Source organism: Rhea americana, unplaced genomic scaffold (genome assembly GCF_003343005.1).
Source record: "Rhea americana isolate MKP2758 unplaced genomic scaffold, rheAme1 scaffold_4, whole genome shotgun sequence".
NCBI classification, from domain to species: Eukaryota; Metazoa; Chordata; class Aves; order Rheiformes; family Rheidae; genus Rhea; species Rhea americana.
Genome location: NW_028186534.1, coordinates 12,087,073 through 12,102,629, shown reverse-complemented (window position 1 = coordinate 12,102,629; position 15,557 = coordinate 12,087,073). Strand labels below are relative to the sequence as shown.

The following is a 15,557-nucleotide window of genomic DNA, read 5'->3' as shown; positions in this document are numbered from 1 at the left end:
GCGGGGCAGCGCGGCCCCGCCGCGCTCGGGGACCATGGGATGCTGCACCGGGCGCTGCACCTTGATCTTCCTCTGCACTTTGCAGCTGGTAAGTGGCAGCGCCGCCCCAGGGAGCCGGGACCCCGCAGCCCCGCCGCGGCTGCCGCCGGGGAAAAACTTCGCGGCGGAGCCGGAGCGCTTGGCTGAGCGCGGTGGGCTCGGCTCCGGGGGACGCGGGGAGCGGGGCATTTCGGCTCCCCGGGACGGGCCAGCAGCAGCCGGCTGGGAACAACCCCCCCCCCCCCGCGCCGCTGTCCTCCCGGTGCGGGGCGGCCGCGTCACCCGGGCCGCTAAAGGCTCCGGTCCCGGCTGAACTTCCAGCGCGGCGCCGGCTCTCCAAAGGGGAAGGTGAGCTGGATGTCAGCCTGCACTGCCGGGGACTCTCTGCAGCTTTGCTACACAGAGGCATTTACTGATCTTTTTTAAAACTCGTGGATACATAAAAAAGTCGTTAACTTGTAAGTCTGTGGTTTATCTAAAATAAAACTAACAAAATCAGTCTGTCAAAGGAGTCCTAGAAAGCTTGGTGGCGGTACTCAAAACCAAACCAAAGTTTATACGTGCTGAAACGTATTGCTCCCCTCAGCTTCTTCTATGCAAGGCTGCAAGAAAGGGCTCACTTAGGGCGTCTGTTATCCCACCCTGCTTGTTTGCACTGAAGAGATCTGTGCAGATTTGGAAGTAATTGTTTAAAACGTTTTCGTAATGAAGTGCTTTTATTTTGTGTGCGTGTATATATATGTATATGTGTATAAACTTCGTGGTGTTCAGAAAGTGTCATCCCTTGTGGGCACAGATTCCTAGCCCTCATGACATCTGCATACATGTCAGTGCAGAGCAGTGATAAACAAAGGTCTGGTTGTTTTATGAGGGTCTGAGCATCCAGCTTGGATCTGGAGGGTCCCCTTCTTGTCAATAGCTAATAGGCTCCAGGGTTTCTCCAGCCTTAAAAAGGAAATGACAGCCTGTATATATTTAATCTCATTTAGTTTATCTACGTTTGCTTTATTCTGGGCTATTATCAGTGTGGAGGAAAAGACCAGCTTTCTTCTAAGTTCTGTTGAATAGTGAGCTAGTGCCAAGGGGTGATCTAGTTCAAACTCTTTGTTTTGGAGCTGTTTACGGTCACAGTAGTTTATTTTCTGTGCAGAGGCAGTGAGTGGGCACTTCTCCGAAGGCAGAAGAGAACCTCGCATTAGAAAAAAGTGGAATGCGTTAGTTTTTAAATGTAACCGGCAGCCTAAGATTGAAGGGGAATAGGGTGGGAATGCAGTCCTAGCATCCTTCTGATGCCTAGCCCAATCAGAAGATGTGGATAGAAGATTTTGACTTGTAGTTAAACAAAATAGGGGAATAGAAGTTTGTTTGTTTTTTTGCACAAAGCATATCCCGCAGCATATTTATGAACGAGTTAAATGGCTGGGGAGTATAGTTAGTCTGCTGGGATATTTGATTTTTAACCCATGATCACAGCAGAAAGAAGTGTACCCTGCGTTGCATTTGAAATTGTTATCTGAACACTGTCTCTTAAACCCATCAGTATGTCATCCTGCTTTAAAGCACACGCTCACTTGCTCTCTCACACACACATACACACACACGAAAAAGAGAATAAGAATAATAAGAAAAAAAAACACGAGCTGCTGGTGCTGCTCTTATTTCTGACAAGCGTGGGAGTTTTCTCGTTTCCAAGATACAGGGACAAAGAACCCCCAGCATTTTATTTTCCTTAAGACCCTCCTCCTTGAAGAAAAGAACCAGTTTGGCTCATTCTTAAGGAAGTTTGGGTGCTTCAGCCCTAGCGATTTCCCATGCCACTTGCTGGGTGAATTGGTAGAGCTGGAAAAATGTAAACTATAGGGAGGGAATTCCTGGAGCTCTGCTCCGAGGGGGGTGAGGTCGGGAGATCCTGACTGGTTCCCAGCAAGCGCCTGGGTGAGTGCGAGATCAAGCCCGATTTTTTTTTCTGTTGCTTTTTTTTATTATTTTTTGCAAGCCTTGTCTTTAAATGGTCACATCGTTTACACATCAGTACAGCCCAGTGACCTGCAGAACTAGCTGCTGTTCATAATCGGTTCTGTTAATATAAAGCATTGAAGTGATCGGGCCAGGATCATCCATAAATTATGATGACGTGAACTTCCTTCGTTCTTCTTACATCTCTACTCTTCTTCATTTGATACTTTGAACTCTTCATATTCTTCCCTATATGTTGCCAAGCATCATGTCTCCCACTACTGAAATCCCAGAGGTGAAATCCCAGTTCCTCTATGGTCAATGAATGTTTTGCCTCCGACTCAAATGGGGAGAAGATTTCAATTGTGGGACTTCCAACTCCAGTTTTGCAGTGTACCTTATGTTTCTTTACTGGAAATTACCTAGTCTGAGGTCTATTTGTGTAAGCTTCATGGGGATGTTTTATATATGATGAATGGAAAAACAAAAGAACCCCCTAAAAAAAGAAAAAAAACAAATCAAGCATTCAGGTTGCACTGGTGTTTGAAGACTGTTTTACTATTAGGTGTAAGTAGTTGAGCCGGTATGTTGGGGAGTGTTTGCAAACTGCAGTATGTTTGTCTGGAGAAAAGGCAGAGAACAGACATATTAATCGTTGCTGTATATGCTCTCAAAGAAAAACTTTGTGATCCAGTCAGAGCAGAGCACAACATGTGAATGCAGTGACCTGCTACACAGCGTGAATACCAACTAGATCTTCAGCCCCCCACCGGCTGAGAGCTTGTGGCGGAGATAGGCAAGGAGGGCCCTATGCGTCTGTCTCGAGAAAATCAGGGCTGACTCCCCAGTGGTTTGCTAATCAAAAGTGGGGGAAGGGAAGGCTGTAGTTTGAATAAATAATTTGCCGAGTTCCAATTTTAGGTTATTGTTGCCTTGAAATGTCCAAGTTAGGATCCTGCTGTTTAGCTGATCAGTGCTGTAGAAGGGAGGCTGTGAGAAGATCCTGGCTCTCCCTCTCTCCCTTTGATCATGGTGTGTATCGCTGTCCCAAATCCTTTCGTTCTTCCTGATCAATCCATCTCTTCGGTGGGATAGTTTGGGTGAACTGCCAAATCGGGGCCACCCTGTATGTAGATGAGCTTAGTCTCAGCTACTGCGTAGAGGAGCACCTTCTGCAAGGTGAAGAGCTGTTTGTAGTTTTTGCATCACAAGAGCAGTAAAATAACTACCACAGCCTCCTGTCCAGCAGCTACCAGCAAAGGGGAAATACAAAATGCATTTCTGACCGCGTCGTTATGCTGGGCAGGCTAGGGTGGATGGTCTTCCCTATGGATTTCATACAGCGTTGAAAAATTTCCATGGATATGGTCGCCTCTCAGTTCTGACTTTGTCCAAGCCTCTCTGCCGCTTAAGTACTAACGTTAGCCACAGGAGCACTAGCCCTTGCTCACCCCTCTCAGCCATCTACCTTGGTGCTGTTGGCCCATTAAGATCTGCAGGGGGGCTCTGTGGAGGGTTAAGAAATGAATCGTATAGAAATTAGAGTTGAAAAAGGTCTGTCAAGGGCAGGATTTCAGAACCTTTGTGGTGTGACAGTGTGTCGCACAAGCAGGGCCAAAGAGGGCTGTGGAATATAGGGGTGGGTCTCAGAGAGGGAAAATATTTTTGAAATCATTCCTTTTGCTGCTTTCCTCTCTGGCAGCATGAGAGTGCACCCAAATGGTGTAATTGCTAGAGTAGTAAGTGATTGTGCACTGAAGGCACCATGTGAGTTTATTTCCACCAAGCTGAGCATGGAAAAATTCCCTCCCTCCCTGTGCCCTGTCCCAATAAATCAAACAACTGTAGTTTCTTTGCATTCTGTCCATGGATTGAGAGCTCAGATGCCAAGCAAAGCCTGGAGACAATTTTGCAGATACATTATAAATCCCCTTAGAATAAGGGGTTCTAATGGAAAAAATGACTAATACTTCAAATGAGCACAGAAGAAGGCGCCCCGGGACGGGACTGCATATTGAGACTAACCAAAAGTAACTATATACCTTTATTTATTTATTTTTTCATGCACTCTTTCTCCCTCCCTTCTCGCCAATGCTTTTTTAATCTCTTACAGAAGTGGGTGACCAGTTCTGGAAACTATTTGAAACCAGCACAGATCTTTCTCTAACAGCTCTTTTCTGTTTCTCAGTGGCCATGTCAGTCTGATCAAGACATAAAGTGATAAACAGCATGCTGGGGGTCAGGGCAGAAGGGGAATGTGGCAGACAGGCATTTGGAATTGCACAGCCTGTTGGGCAAGACAGAATCTGGGCAAAAAAAAGCACAAGTGAGAACAGGTATACTCGACCCGATAAGCACACTGCCCTTCTCTCCTAAGCTTGTAGGGATAATCTGGCTCCAGTGCTGATTTTAAGTCCTGATATTCACCCCCATATTGATAACATTTGCATTCATAAACGGACCCTGGCTTTCTGCCTGGATGTTGGGGGCTCTATCTTCAAAGCCCAAATTCTTTGGGGAATTCCAAACTGAGTGCCTGTTTGCTGTAATTCAGGCTTTTCTCGGGGCATGGACAATGTCTGATACCCTGCAGGCTCCCTGGCCTGCTATCTGCTAGATCTCATGATCAAGCATTGCTACGTGGGCCTGCAAGAAGGAGGGTGGCAGACCGTCCTCCTGCCCAAGGTTAGGAGCAAGCAGGACTGCGGCTTCTGCAGTTCGGGGGCTGCGGAAGCAGCTTGCTCTGTCACCGGGACATTTTGAGGCTGCGGAGGGGAGGCAGAGCCCCTCCTCTACAGCTGTCTGGGGAGCTGGGGCGGTTGGATGCATTTCCTGCGGGAGCTTTGAGCTCGCGCTCTGTGGCATGGCTGAGCACGGAGCATTAAAGGAAGAGCAGGTGCAAGGATGAGCGCAGTGTCCCCCCGTTGCTCATGCTGATCAGAACCGCTCCGCAGTTACCTTGTGCTCTCCCCATCTGTTTATCTTCTTCAGATTTTGTGCTTAAATTATAATCCCTCTGGGGAAGGGACTATCTTTGGTGCGTATGCACAGCACCTAGCACAGTGGTGGCTTGAACCTTTCCTGAAGTCCTTTAACAATGCTCCGGTCTAAATAATAATACAAGCCCAAAGACTACGTTTGACAGATGCTGTCTTCTCTGTGTCTGTTCCAGACAAAGGAAAAGTAAAGCTGTGCCAATAATAGAAGTTGTCAGCATTTTCTGCTGAAGCTGACTTTCAGTAGAAACTTGGGATTTGTCTAAATGAATATTTTCATGAGAAGTATCTGTTTTCCATAGACAATTTGGAGTTTTTCTCCAAAGTTTTGGCCAGAATATTTTGGCGAAAAATCAAAAATGTGCTGGCAAATGTTTGCTGCACTAGCAAACATTTTTAATTTTGGAGTTGTGGGACTTTTCTTACAAAAAGTTGAGTTTTTGCATGAGGAAATCTTTCTTTTTTTTTCTTTTTTTTCTGAGCAGCTGGAGTCAGTAATGCCCTAGCACAGTGGGTTAGTCCAAGGAGAAGAGGGCTTGGGGATATGCACAGCACAGGGTCTTTCAAATGTGCCCCGCTGTAGATTGCAGATTGCCAGGCAGTCCACCACCGTGTTTCCCATAGTAGTGGTAGAGATTGCAAATAACTCCCAGAAATCCAGTTTCTTTGTGTCCTCTCACAAAACCTATTCAGTATTTTCAGACCAGAAAAGAAATTTGGCAAAAACGAAGACAAAAATCAGTCCCTTTGCACTGCTTTTTCCTGAGATGTTTTGGCAGCAGCATGGTTTGATTCGTTCGTGATCTGCTAGTCCATTCCAGATGGACTGGAAGTGCAAGCCGTTTTCTTCTGAGATAGTGTTGCAGTGTGGTTTAAACTGTAGTGTGCAGACCCATAAATTTGCTTTGCAGGATTGTTTTTCTGACAGAATTTTAACCTAGATAGTCTAAATAATACTGACGCTTATTGTATCAAATTTGTAACGAAATCTAGAACCTCACTGGGAAGTGTCCCATTCCCTGATTTTTTCACCATCTCCAAGAAATGCAGAAGTCTCTGAAACTTCTGCACAGAGGGTGCATCTGGCCAGGCTGTGCCCTGGCCACCGTTCTGCTCTGCTTTCTCCTTGATTCCCACCATTTCCTGCTGAACTAGCTCTCACAAGTCCTAGGAGTAACAGGACGTTCAGCAAAAAGGAATTGGGTGTGATTGGGGCGATTCGGAGACACGGACAAAGATTTTTGGGTTTGGTCAACTTTTTTTTGTTGTTGTTGTTGTTGTCACATTAAGACCTAGTGCAGGCTGAGGGCAGGATGGTACAGAAGTCACCTCTTCTTTGAACCCTGGCTCTCCATCTCAGCTGATGCAGCGGGTTTGGCTGACGGCTCTCTGCTTCGTCTGGGCCGCGTCCTGCTGCTCGGCCTCCCCCCTTTTTCTCTGCCTGAGCGCCAGGGTCGGGCAGGAGGGCAGGGAGCCGCCGGTCCCCCCGCAGCGAGCCTCTCCCCCGGCCCGGAGCCGAAGCCGGCGTGGGGTGAAGGGAAGGCCGAGGGGCTGGGAGCGCGGCGCCTGCCAGCGCGCCCCGCGCAGCGCGGGGACGTTCCCGGAGCGGCGCTGACGTTGCTCCATTGTGTGCTAATAATATACGGAAACTAAGAGCATTTTGGCTGGGGTGCAAAGTGGAGCTTTTCCAAGAATTTGCTACAGGGGCCCTCAAGTAGGAATTCTTGGAGGATAAACTAGAAAACAAAGGCCAGATTGTGGTCTCTTTTACTCCAGGAAAACTCTGGAATAGCCCATCGCTCTTTGAGCGTTTAAAAAAATGCACATGGTATAACAAGCTCCAAGCGCCCCAGCTGTCGCATCCCCTTTTCCCATTAACATGTCACTGGGTCAGTAGTACTGCATCTTTCTTTCTTATAAAAGAGGGATAATTTGTGATTTAATGTCCTTATGACTGTGAAGTTCCCTTTGTCTCCACTCCTCCTGTGCTGGAGTAGATGTGATGAGTGCACCTGACTCTGTATGTTGTGTCTGGATTTTAGTTTGGTAGAAAATAGAGTTTTTAACAAAGTGTAAATTTCCACAGATTTTTTCTTTCTCAGAAGGAGCACATTCTTCTTCCATTCCCTACCTCTGGAACAGGAGGAGGAAAAAAGGACATTTCTGGCCAAAAAATAAAAATACCCTGGCATTAGCAGCATTTTCTGAAAATGATGGGGGTTTTATTGCGCCAAACCCCAAATATTTTTAACTTTTCAGAAATGTTTTCAAGATTCTTTCCATCACAAGGTTGAAAAGTCTCATAAAGTTTTTTTTTTTAATTTTGTGCTCTGAAATTTTTATATTCCAAATACATCTGACATTGCTGTGTCAGGAGCTCTGCTGATGCTCCTAAATGTTGGGGTTTAAGAAGAGAGCTCCTCAAAGAGAGAATGCAGGCTTGGGTACTCCTGCAGTGTGTTGGCTGCCTGAGTTCATCTATTATTTGCTGTAGGCCAACACTTACAGTATTTTTGTTGTTAAAGAAAATTTAGTAAATAACACCCTGCAAAACTGCCTATCTGAATATTTCGCAATCATTCCAGACTCATAATATTACCTTGAAGTTCATGAGATTTCAAAGTAATAATAAATGACTTCTGCTTGACTAGTTTATTGAGCTTTAATGATGGTCAGAATCTTACTTCATCTTCTCATAGGCAGTATTATTACTAGATATAATAGTGGGGATTAGGAAGGCAGGGATTAATACTATCAAAGAGTAGAGAAATAGTTGTACTAAAATAATAGCAGGAAAGCAGGGTTTAAAATAAGAATGAGAAAAAATGAAATCATTAAATATCTAACAAAAATCTTTGAGATGAAGCTTCAGGAAAGATGTTGCTTCTCATTAGGGTATCACATCTGTGGTTGATGATACACACAGGAAGTCAGTGGTGATGTTTCTCTGGCTTCTCATTGGATTAACTGAGCCCAGGGTCCACTTCTGAAAGTGAGGAGCACTTTAAGATGAGGAACACAAGTTTTATTTCACTTTGTGTTCTGAGTTTCACCAACCAGAGAGGAACAAGCAGCAGTTCTCAGCTGGGGTGAGATCAATAGGTCTTCTCTGGACTTCGCTGTAGCTCATTTACATCAACTGTCTTTTCCAAGGGATGCTTTTTGGTCTCATTTCCACAAGGATATAATTGCTATTTTCCTGGTGTCAGTGGCTTGTTCGCAGCACAGCTGCTTCCATGTCAGGATGTCAGACACAAATATGCTGTTTATCAGGGAAGCTCACATCCCAGATTTTCTCTCAAAGGTGAGGACTGATGGAAATTAAGGGAGCAGCTTTTCTGATCTCCCTTTCCCCTTCCTCCTGGACATTGTTTGGATGAATCTAGTTTTAGTAATTGAGGTGTCAGATTCTCTGACATCTTTCAGCCGAGAGGATGATGGTGTGGAAATGGTGACCTCCACTGCCATCTGCCATGGCTTAATGAAAATATACTGTGGGAATCAAGGTGACAGCTTGCCTCCGTCACCTGCTTGGAGAAAGCAGACATCAGGAGTTGTGCCAGCTTCCTTTGCCACCTTTCAGGGACTGGCCAGCTCAGCAGGCAGCTTTCCACTTGCTCTCCAGTCATGCTCAAGCCAGTAGAGTAGCCCCTTTCTCCCTTATTTTTTCTTCTCCAATTCTTTCATCCAACACTAGAAACTCTAGAATAACAGGTTATTCACCACTTTTTCTGTGCCCATCAGCTGCCCATGAGCTCAGTGTCCCAGGTTTCGAAGGCTATTGCTCTGTGATGTAATTGCTTTCCTCAACATGGTTCCCCAAGGCTGTTTCACTATAGTTATGTCATCCTGGAGGGATCTGGGACATTGCTGACCTAAGAAAGACAGGTCGAAATTGGCAAGTGAACAAGAAAGATGCTCTCCTTCATTACTAAGCACTCGACAACCAGTGATCCTAATGAAAGACATTAAAGAGCAAGAACTGAATATTACTGAAGAGATGACTACACTTACCAAAATGAAACCTGGTGCTTAGATGAATACACAGTTACAGTGAGTACGCAAACTTGAGAACCTCCTGTGACTCCTCTCTGGGGAACAGGGACCTGCCCTTTGTCCATGGTGACCCTGACAACAGCTTTGGACCCATTAAACTGACTGGTTCTGAATTATTTTTTCTAAATGCTATTCCCCAGAAAAAATTCATCTGTAAGTGCCATTTCAGCTGTACAGGGAAGGTGAGATAGAGGGCAATAAAGAAGAGGATGGAATATTTTATTACCCACATAGAACCTACAAAATATTGAGTGTAACTGTGCATGGAGTGCTCTGTGTGGTGTGCTCATCCATCATGGATAAACAGCCTCACCACAATTAATAGTTTGTCACTGTCTTCAGCTTTACCTGAAAATTATCTCTATAGTAACTAGAGCTCAGTCTTAGTGCTAAGAAGGTTAACCTACCTGGAGGTCATTAGGAATCTAAATCCAGGCTGGTTCTGTTCTTATTTACTAGGTTTGGACATTATTTCTACAGCACTGCAATAAGCATGCTGTTCTGTGTTTCATTTCCTGAGCAATGGTCCTGTAATGGTTTCTTCATATGGGGAGCATACTGGTTTATACTGTAAACTCTACAAGCAAAATTTTCTCCTATGTGAAGTTCAGCAGATGCATGTTTTTCCTTTTGTGGAAAGTAGTTGCAAGCATTTTTCCTTTCTTATTACTTATACTCTAGATACTCAGAAGTGCCTACCTCCATGCCCATGGTGTCTAGGAGTACCCTTTCCCCCTTTCAGAGATGCTGGACCCTTCATACTCCACTGAGAGGGAAACATTCCCACTGTGTGGGGACACCAAATCCAAATATTCCAAGGACCAGAAGAAGAATGTAATTATGGGCACCTAGAAGACTTGTGTGCCCCCTTAAGAAGGAATTACTAAGTGAAGCTGGGCTGGAGAGAAACTGCTCCTGAACCAAAAACCTTATGTCAGCAGGACAAGATAGAGCTGATCTGGCCTGACTAGCTTTGACCTTTACTTGAAGACCTTAGGAGAGGCAGCAACTATGTGTATTTGTTTACCAGCTAACAGACTCAGACAGCCAAACTCTAGATATATTTGCTAATTAACCTTGTGAAGAATGACAGCACTCTGAGACATCAGTCATCAAGCTCAGGTGGACTATTATACTTTCACTGAAACCAAAACACCTTTGAGGTCCTGCACCAAACGTCCTCTATTTAACTGTACTTTGGAAGAACTATTCTTGCAGTGCTTCCCTGGGGCCTGGGAAGAGAAAGGCCAAATCTCTGGCCAGGTTTGACGATTTTGTACATTTAGATAGCTTGAATGAATATCTGAACTGTTGGCTACTTACCTAAATCAAACCTAGTTCCTAATTTCCCATGGCTACTAGTAATCTGTAGCAGCAGATTTCCATGTGTGAGATAAGAACGGGATCTGACAGGCATCTGGCATCCATAAGTCCAGTAGACAACACGCTTTCTGTGATATCATTGTGGGAAAGACAATACACATGCTTATGTTGTATATGTACAGAATTAAGGGAGAAATCTGATTATCCTAATTACTCAGAAATGCTAAATATGTTCAGAATATAGTTTGGCTAATTAGCCTGGGAGATTGCTGGCTGTTCTGCAGGAAGGAGAGTGGGTACTGGGAGAAGTGCAACGGGAGTTCACAGTTGGTCTGTTATGTGCCCTCTGCTTTTTGAGCATGCGGAGGAAAGTGAGCATGGGGGTTTGGAGATGTGATTGCCAATCTTAAAACAAATTACAAAGCTGTGAAAGGGCAATTCTTTTTCAAATAGATGCCATTTTTTAATATTCTGGGTCTTCAAATTTTCCATCTCATTATTCTGTGAGGAAACATTCAAAGGAAGGATGGGCCTGCCTCGCTGTGCCGGCAGCTGGTGAGAGCCCGCACAGAACACCTTCTCAGACGTATCTTCTCTGCATGCTCTTTATCGTGCGTTTGTGCTGACACGAACAGATTCTCAAATACTCTCAGAAGCCTGAGAAAAAGTGATGGTGGCTGGTTTTGTGAATGATGTTGCTACATTTGCGTTTAATTGGCTCATTTGTACCACAGAGTGCTCTTTCCCAGAGATGCAGAAGTCAGGCAGCTTCAAAGCAGGACACTGGGTTGGTTCATGTTTAGTACATCTCATGGTACTAGTCCTTCAGGTGTTAGATCCAGAGATCTGGAGTATGCCTTTGACTCCATTTGAGCATATACGTGAAGGAAACCATGACACTGCCCAAGAGGGTTGCTGTGCACCAGGTTAAGACAGCTCCTACGCACAGCTCAGTGCGTTCTTGGAACCTTTACTCTACACAAATTTCTGTCATCAAACCAGAGCCCAAACCCAAATCTTCTGGATGTAATCAGTGCACACAATCTGGGCTTATCCATTGTTTCTTCATAACTGTATTTCCTCCTGTTTTTAAGGAATCCTGCATGATTTTCATTCGTAACTCAGCTAGCCAGAGACTAACATCTACCTCTAGCTTTTCTGGAAAGGTTACCTTTCCTAGTCTTAAGTAACTGGTCATCTTCACTGTGCTTAGGATCAGCCCTGCTGTCAGTTTAAAACAATATTGTCTGGAAAGCTAGAAATGGGAAGTTACAGGAGTGTTCCAGGGCTACCATTGAAATGGCTTAAAACTGAGTTGTGTGACAGCCTGAAAGGACAGATAGGGTGATATAAAAACTCCGCCAAGGCTTCAGACAATAAAGACTATGTCTCCCTTCTGATGAATAATGGCTCTTTGTTTTATTCCTTAGATGACAGAGCTGTTACAACTGCTGAGAACTATTCCAGTGCTAAATGTATGTCTGTGTAATAAAGGCTCTGCAATCTATGAACTGGGGCTGAATGGATACTTGAGTGAATCATTTAAAGTACAATGAATTTCTGAAGCAGCTCATAGTGACAGGAGGTGGAGGGCATAAAATCCTTTGCAGAACACTTATCCAAAGGATGCTTTCCTTGAATGAAAAGCATCTCAATTTTCACATCGGCCAAATCTTTTCCTTGTAGTGACTCCCATGGCCGTATAAAGTTCCTTGCTTAGAGTTTTGGATGCTGACCTACAAACAAAAAGCATTTCAAGTGGCGTCCCGGTGTTTGGTGGTGAGAGACTACAAAGAATTTCTAGTAGAAATCTTGGGAAAACTAGTCCTGGCAGACTGAATGAGAATGGGAATGCAGCAGAAAAATCCTTGTTCAACTGTAATCCAGGGCTGAGAACTCAATGGGATTTTGCTGGGTCATATCAGAAAGAGTAGTGGTCTACAGCCTGCTACCTTAAGGAGAATAACACTGCTTGTTACTCCTGCAGTATATTTACACTAGTGAAAGAGGCAATGCATGGGTAGTGTGATCATTCAAAATAGTGGAGCTCAACCCAGTGCCTTTCCAGATTAAACTTCCTTGAATTAACTTAATGAAGCAACAAGGATTTCAGTTTCCATAATGTGGAGTAGCACTTTTCTGTTTGAGCTAATCCTTGCAGACAAACCTGCAAGCAAGAAGACTAAAAGACCTGGAAAAACTGGTCAAAACGTTTGGTGTAATGACAGGCCAAAGACGCAATCATTCTGGGGACCGAAGAATTGTCCCACACTTGCAAGGGAAGTGGTAACATTAGGAGGGAGACAGCCGCTGGGCAATGTGTGGATGCAGCTTTTGTAATACACGTTAATAGAAGGCAAGTCTTTGTTCCCTCCTCATGGCTGGAGGAGATACGAGAGTTCAGGAGTGCACTGCTTCTGGGCTACTGCCCCATGGTTAGGAGTTCAGTCCATGCAAGGTCACCAAACTCTTGCACTGCTGTCATCCAGTGCAGATTTGTCATGAAAGAAAGATTTCATTCTCCAGAGGTGCCGAAAGTGGCGTCTATTGACAAGCCTTTAATTTAAAAGGAAAAGAAAAAGAGAAGGAAAAGAGAACTTCAGCTTTGCTGTTGAATAAACCATGAGCCATTGAGGAGCAGCGAGTCAGCAGGGGAGGGGCAGGAGCCGATCTGGGAGAATAGCGCAGAAATGAAGGGAACGCAAACGTAATGTGAAAAATGAAGCACAGGAGGGGCCTGGCCATTGTGAGACACTCTTGGAAACTTAATTGGAGAGTCGGTTGGTGGGAGGCCAAAAGATGTATACAATAAAACAGAGACACTCGACCGGACTGGAAATCCAAACAAATTGAGTAGCACAACAGAAGAGATAAATTATGCTCATAAAATAAACAATGGCTGAGTGACATTATATGAACAGTTACATATAATAACACCACTGTTTGTCTCAGCTTTCCTAATTGGAAGGCTGGGCAGCATCCGATGAAAACTCCGTGTTGCACATTTTCCCCTTATAATGAGGACGATTTCCCTCCCCCATGGCAGCCTCCCCCCAGTCCTATTTAGCAGCAAACTGAAAGGCCTGGTTTCATTCCACTTTCCCACAGCAAACTCATCCTGGCAGGAACTGCATTAAGGAGGACAAGTCGAAAATGATAATAAATTGAGGAGTTGCTCTTATTTCACCTTGTGACAAATCTATCCAGTGGGTGACTCAGGGAGGGTGATAAGAGTATGGACCAGACTGCTGCTCTCCTTTTGATGCTTGGTCATGTGGAAAATAACCCCATTCCAGCCCTCACTCAAAAGGCTTTCCTTTAAAAATAGTGCTTTTTAAAAGGTACTGAAGCCTTATTTACACTGCTGGAAAGCCTAACCTGCATTAATGTGAATGTCATGGGTCTCATTGCATCATCTACTTGGACTGAAATGCAAAAGCAAAAGCTACTACACAAGAAGTAATGTGACCAGTGCAGTAAATACAATTCAGAGAACTAGTTGAATCTTAGGGTTTTTAATATGAATCTGTGTTGCTAGTAAATCCCTAATGAGAATTTTCCCTTGCATAGCACCCTTTCTCAAGTGCACCATAGCTGATTTTTATGGGAAAATCCCTCCGGTAGTGGTGAGAATGGGAAAAATACAAAGTTTAGTGACATCCATCAAGGTTTATACTTATACTTTGAACCCAAGACTCTCAGCCCTAAAGCACTCATTTCTAGCACTGAATCTTGTTTGAAGCAGAGATGTGCTGCTACCCTTTAAGAACTACCCAGAGCAGAGTGCGCTTCACAAGCTGCTCAATCCAACGGGGAAGCAGCATGCCTGAAATTCAGCCTCGGATGTGTACCTAAACTTACCACGAGCTCAGCTGTACTTAGGTATTTTTTTATTAATGCGTCTCTGTTTTCTCACTTTTGTTGAGTTAAGAAAAGGAGAGCAGGAGCTCTGCTTTCCCTTCCGTAACTCTCTAGTGGAGATTACAGCGGAAGGAAGAAGCCGAGGAGCCGGTCAATGTTCCCCGAGCTCCGAGAGCTTTGGGGGCACAGCGCTGCGGCTGTGCCGAGGGTATTAGTGACTCTGGAGAAGTGGGTGGCAGCTCCATCAGGATCAGTCTATAGAGGGACACAAAATTGGCTTTGCTTCCCAGTGTGACTGGAAAACTTAAAAAATCCCTAGTTTACAGGTCTAAAGGGAGGCAATGGAATGTAGATTTGTTACCTGTAATTACTAAGGTAATTAATCAATTATTCAAGTACAATCAATTTCCTTCCAGTGAAGCAATCAGAAGATGAAAATCCATAGTGATTGATGCATTTTCTAGCCACTGTGCAGAAGGGAAGTTGTTTGTGGGGAGTGTGGTTATTGGAAAATTCCTGCAGTGGCCTGAAAGCCTCTGACAGTCCCTATTTGTAACAAAATAGTTGTTTCCTGTTTGTTCCAATTTAAAACTCTTCCTGTCAAAAGCATTTTACTGGAACCAAAAGCTGAATTGTTAAATGTCTTTCATGTCCAAAATGCTATTTTCTCCATATCTCTCTCTTATTTAATGCTTTGATGACAGGCATGGAAGTTTGTCAGTATTTCTTCACTGATATTTATTTTTCAGTTGAAAAATGGTTACTTTTTTAACTATAAATTTCCAAGAGAAATTTTTCTTTTGTCCTTTTTTTTCACTGAAATAAACACATTTTCATTTTAGGTTGTTAGTTTTTTGCAATGAATAATTCCTACACTCTCACTAATCATGATTAAAAATCGGCTGTCACAGTTTTGGGTCATTTCATACTGATGATATCATACATGAAATGCAAACAAATTGTTTGGCCCATTTGTCTCCAAACTGCTAAAACACCTCCAGCTTCTAATTTTCCTGAACACTGTCTGCATATTGCCATGACGTGCAGAGGGGTCCGTTTTGATATATAAATCCGATCACTTCTGCAATATTAGCTCATCTGCTCTGTCCTGACTTTCCAACTGTTTATTAGATTAAAGTTACTTCCTCTAAATGTGGAGGGCAAGGTAAGATCAATAGCTGAACCAAACAGCGCTGGGGTGCCTGACCGGTGAATTCGCTCAGCATCCTTTGCTGGGCATCGCTAGGATTTAGTCTGTATATCTACAAGCCATAGCAGGGCTGAAATTTGGGGGCTGCAGGCATGGAGGCAGGGTGAGTTTACCTG

The 15,557-nt window shown here is 44.2% G+C and overlaps 1 protein-coding gene across 2 annotated transcripts in view; it reads left to right on the top strand.

Annotated features, from left to right (window-relative positions):
- The first annotated feature begins 6 nt into the window (after positions 1-6).
- The window catches only part of NKAIN4 (sodium/potassium transporting ATPase interacting 4), a 53,822-nt gene continuing 38,271 nt past the window's right edge, over positions 7-15,557 (top strand). For both annotated transcript variants that reach the window (XM_085314182.1, XM_085314183.1), the window contains exon 1: positions 7-88. In XM_085314182.1, coding sequence (XP_085170308.1) covers positions 35-88 — 54 coding nt within the window. In that variant the 5' untranslated portion in view covers positions 7-34. The remainder of the gene's footprint in view (positions 89-15,557) is intronic.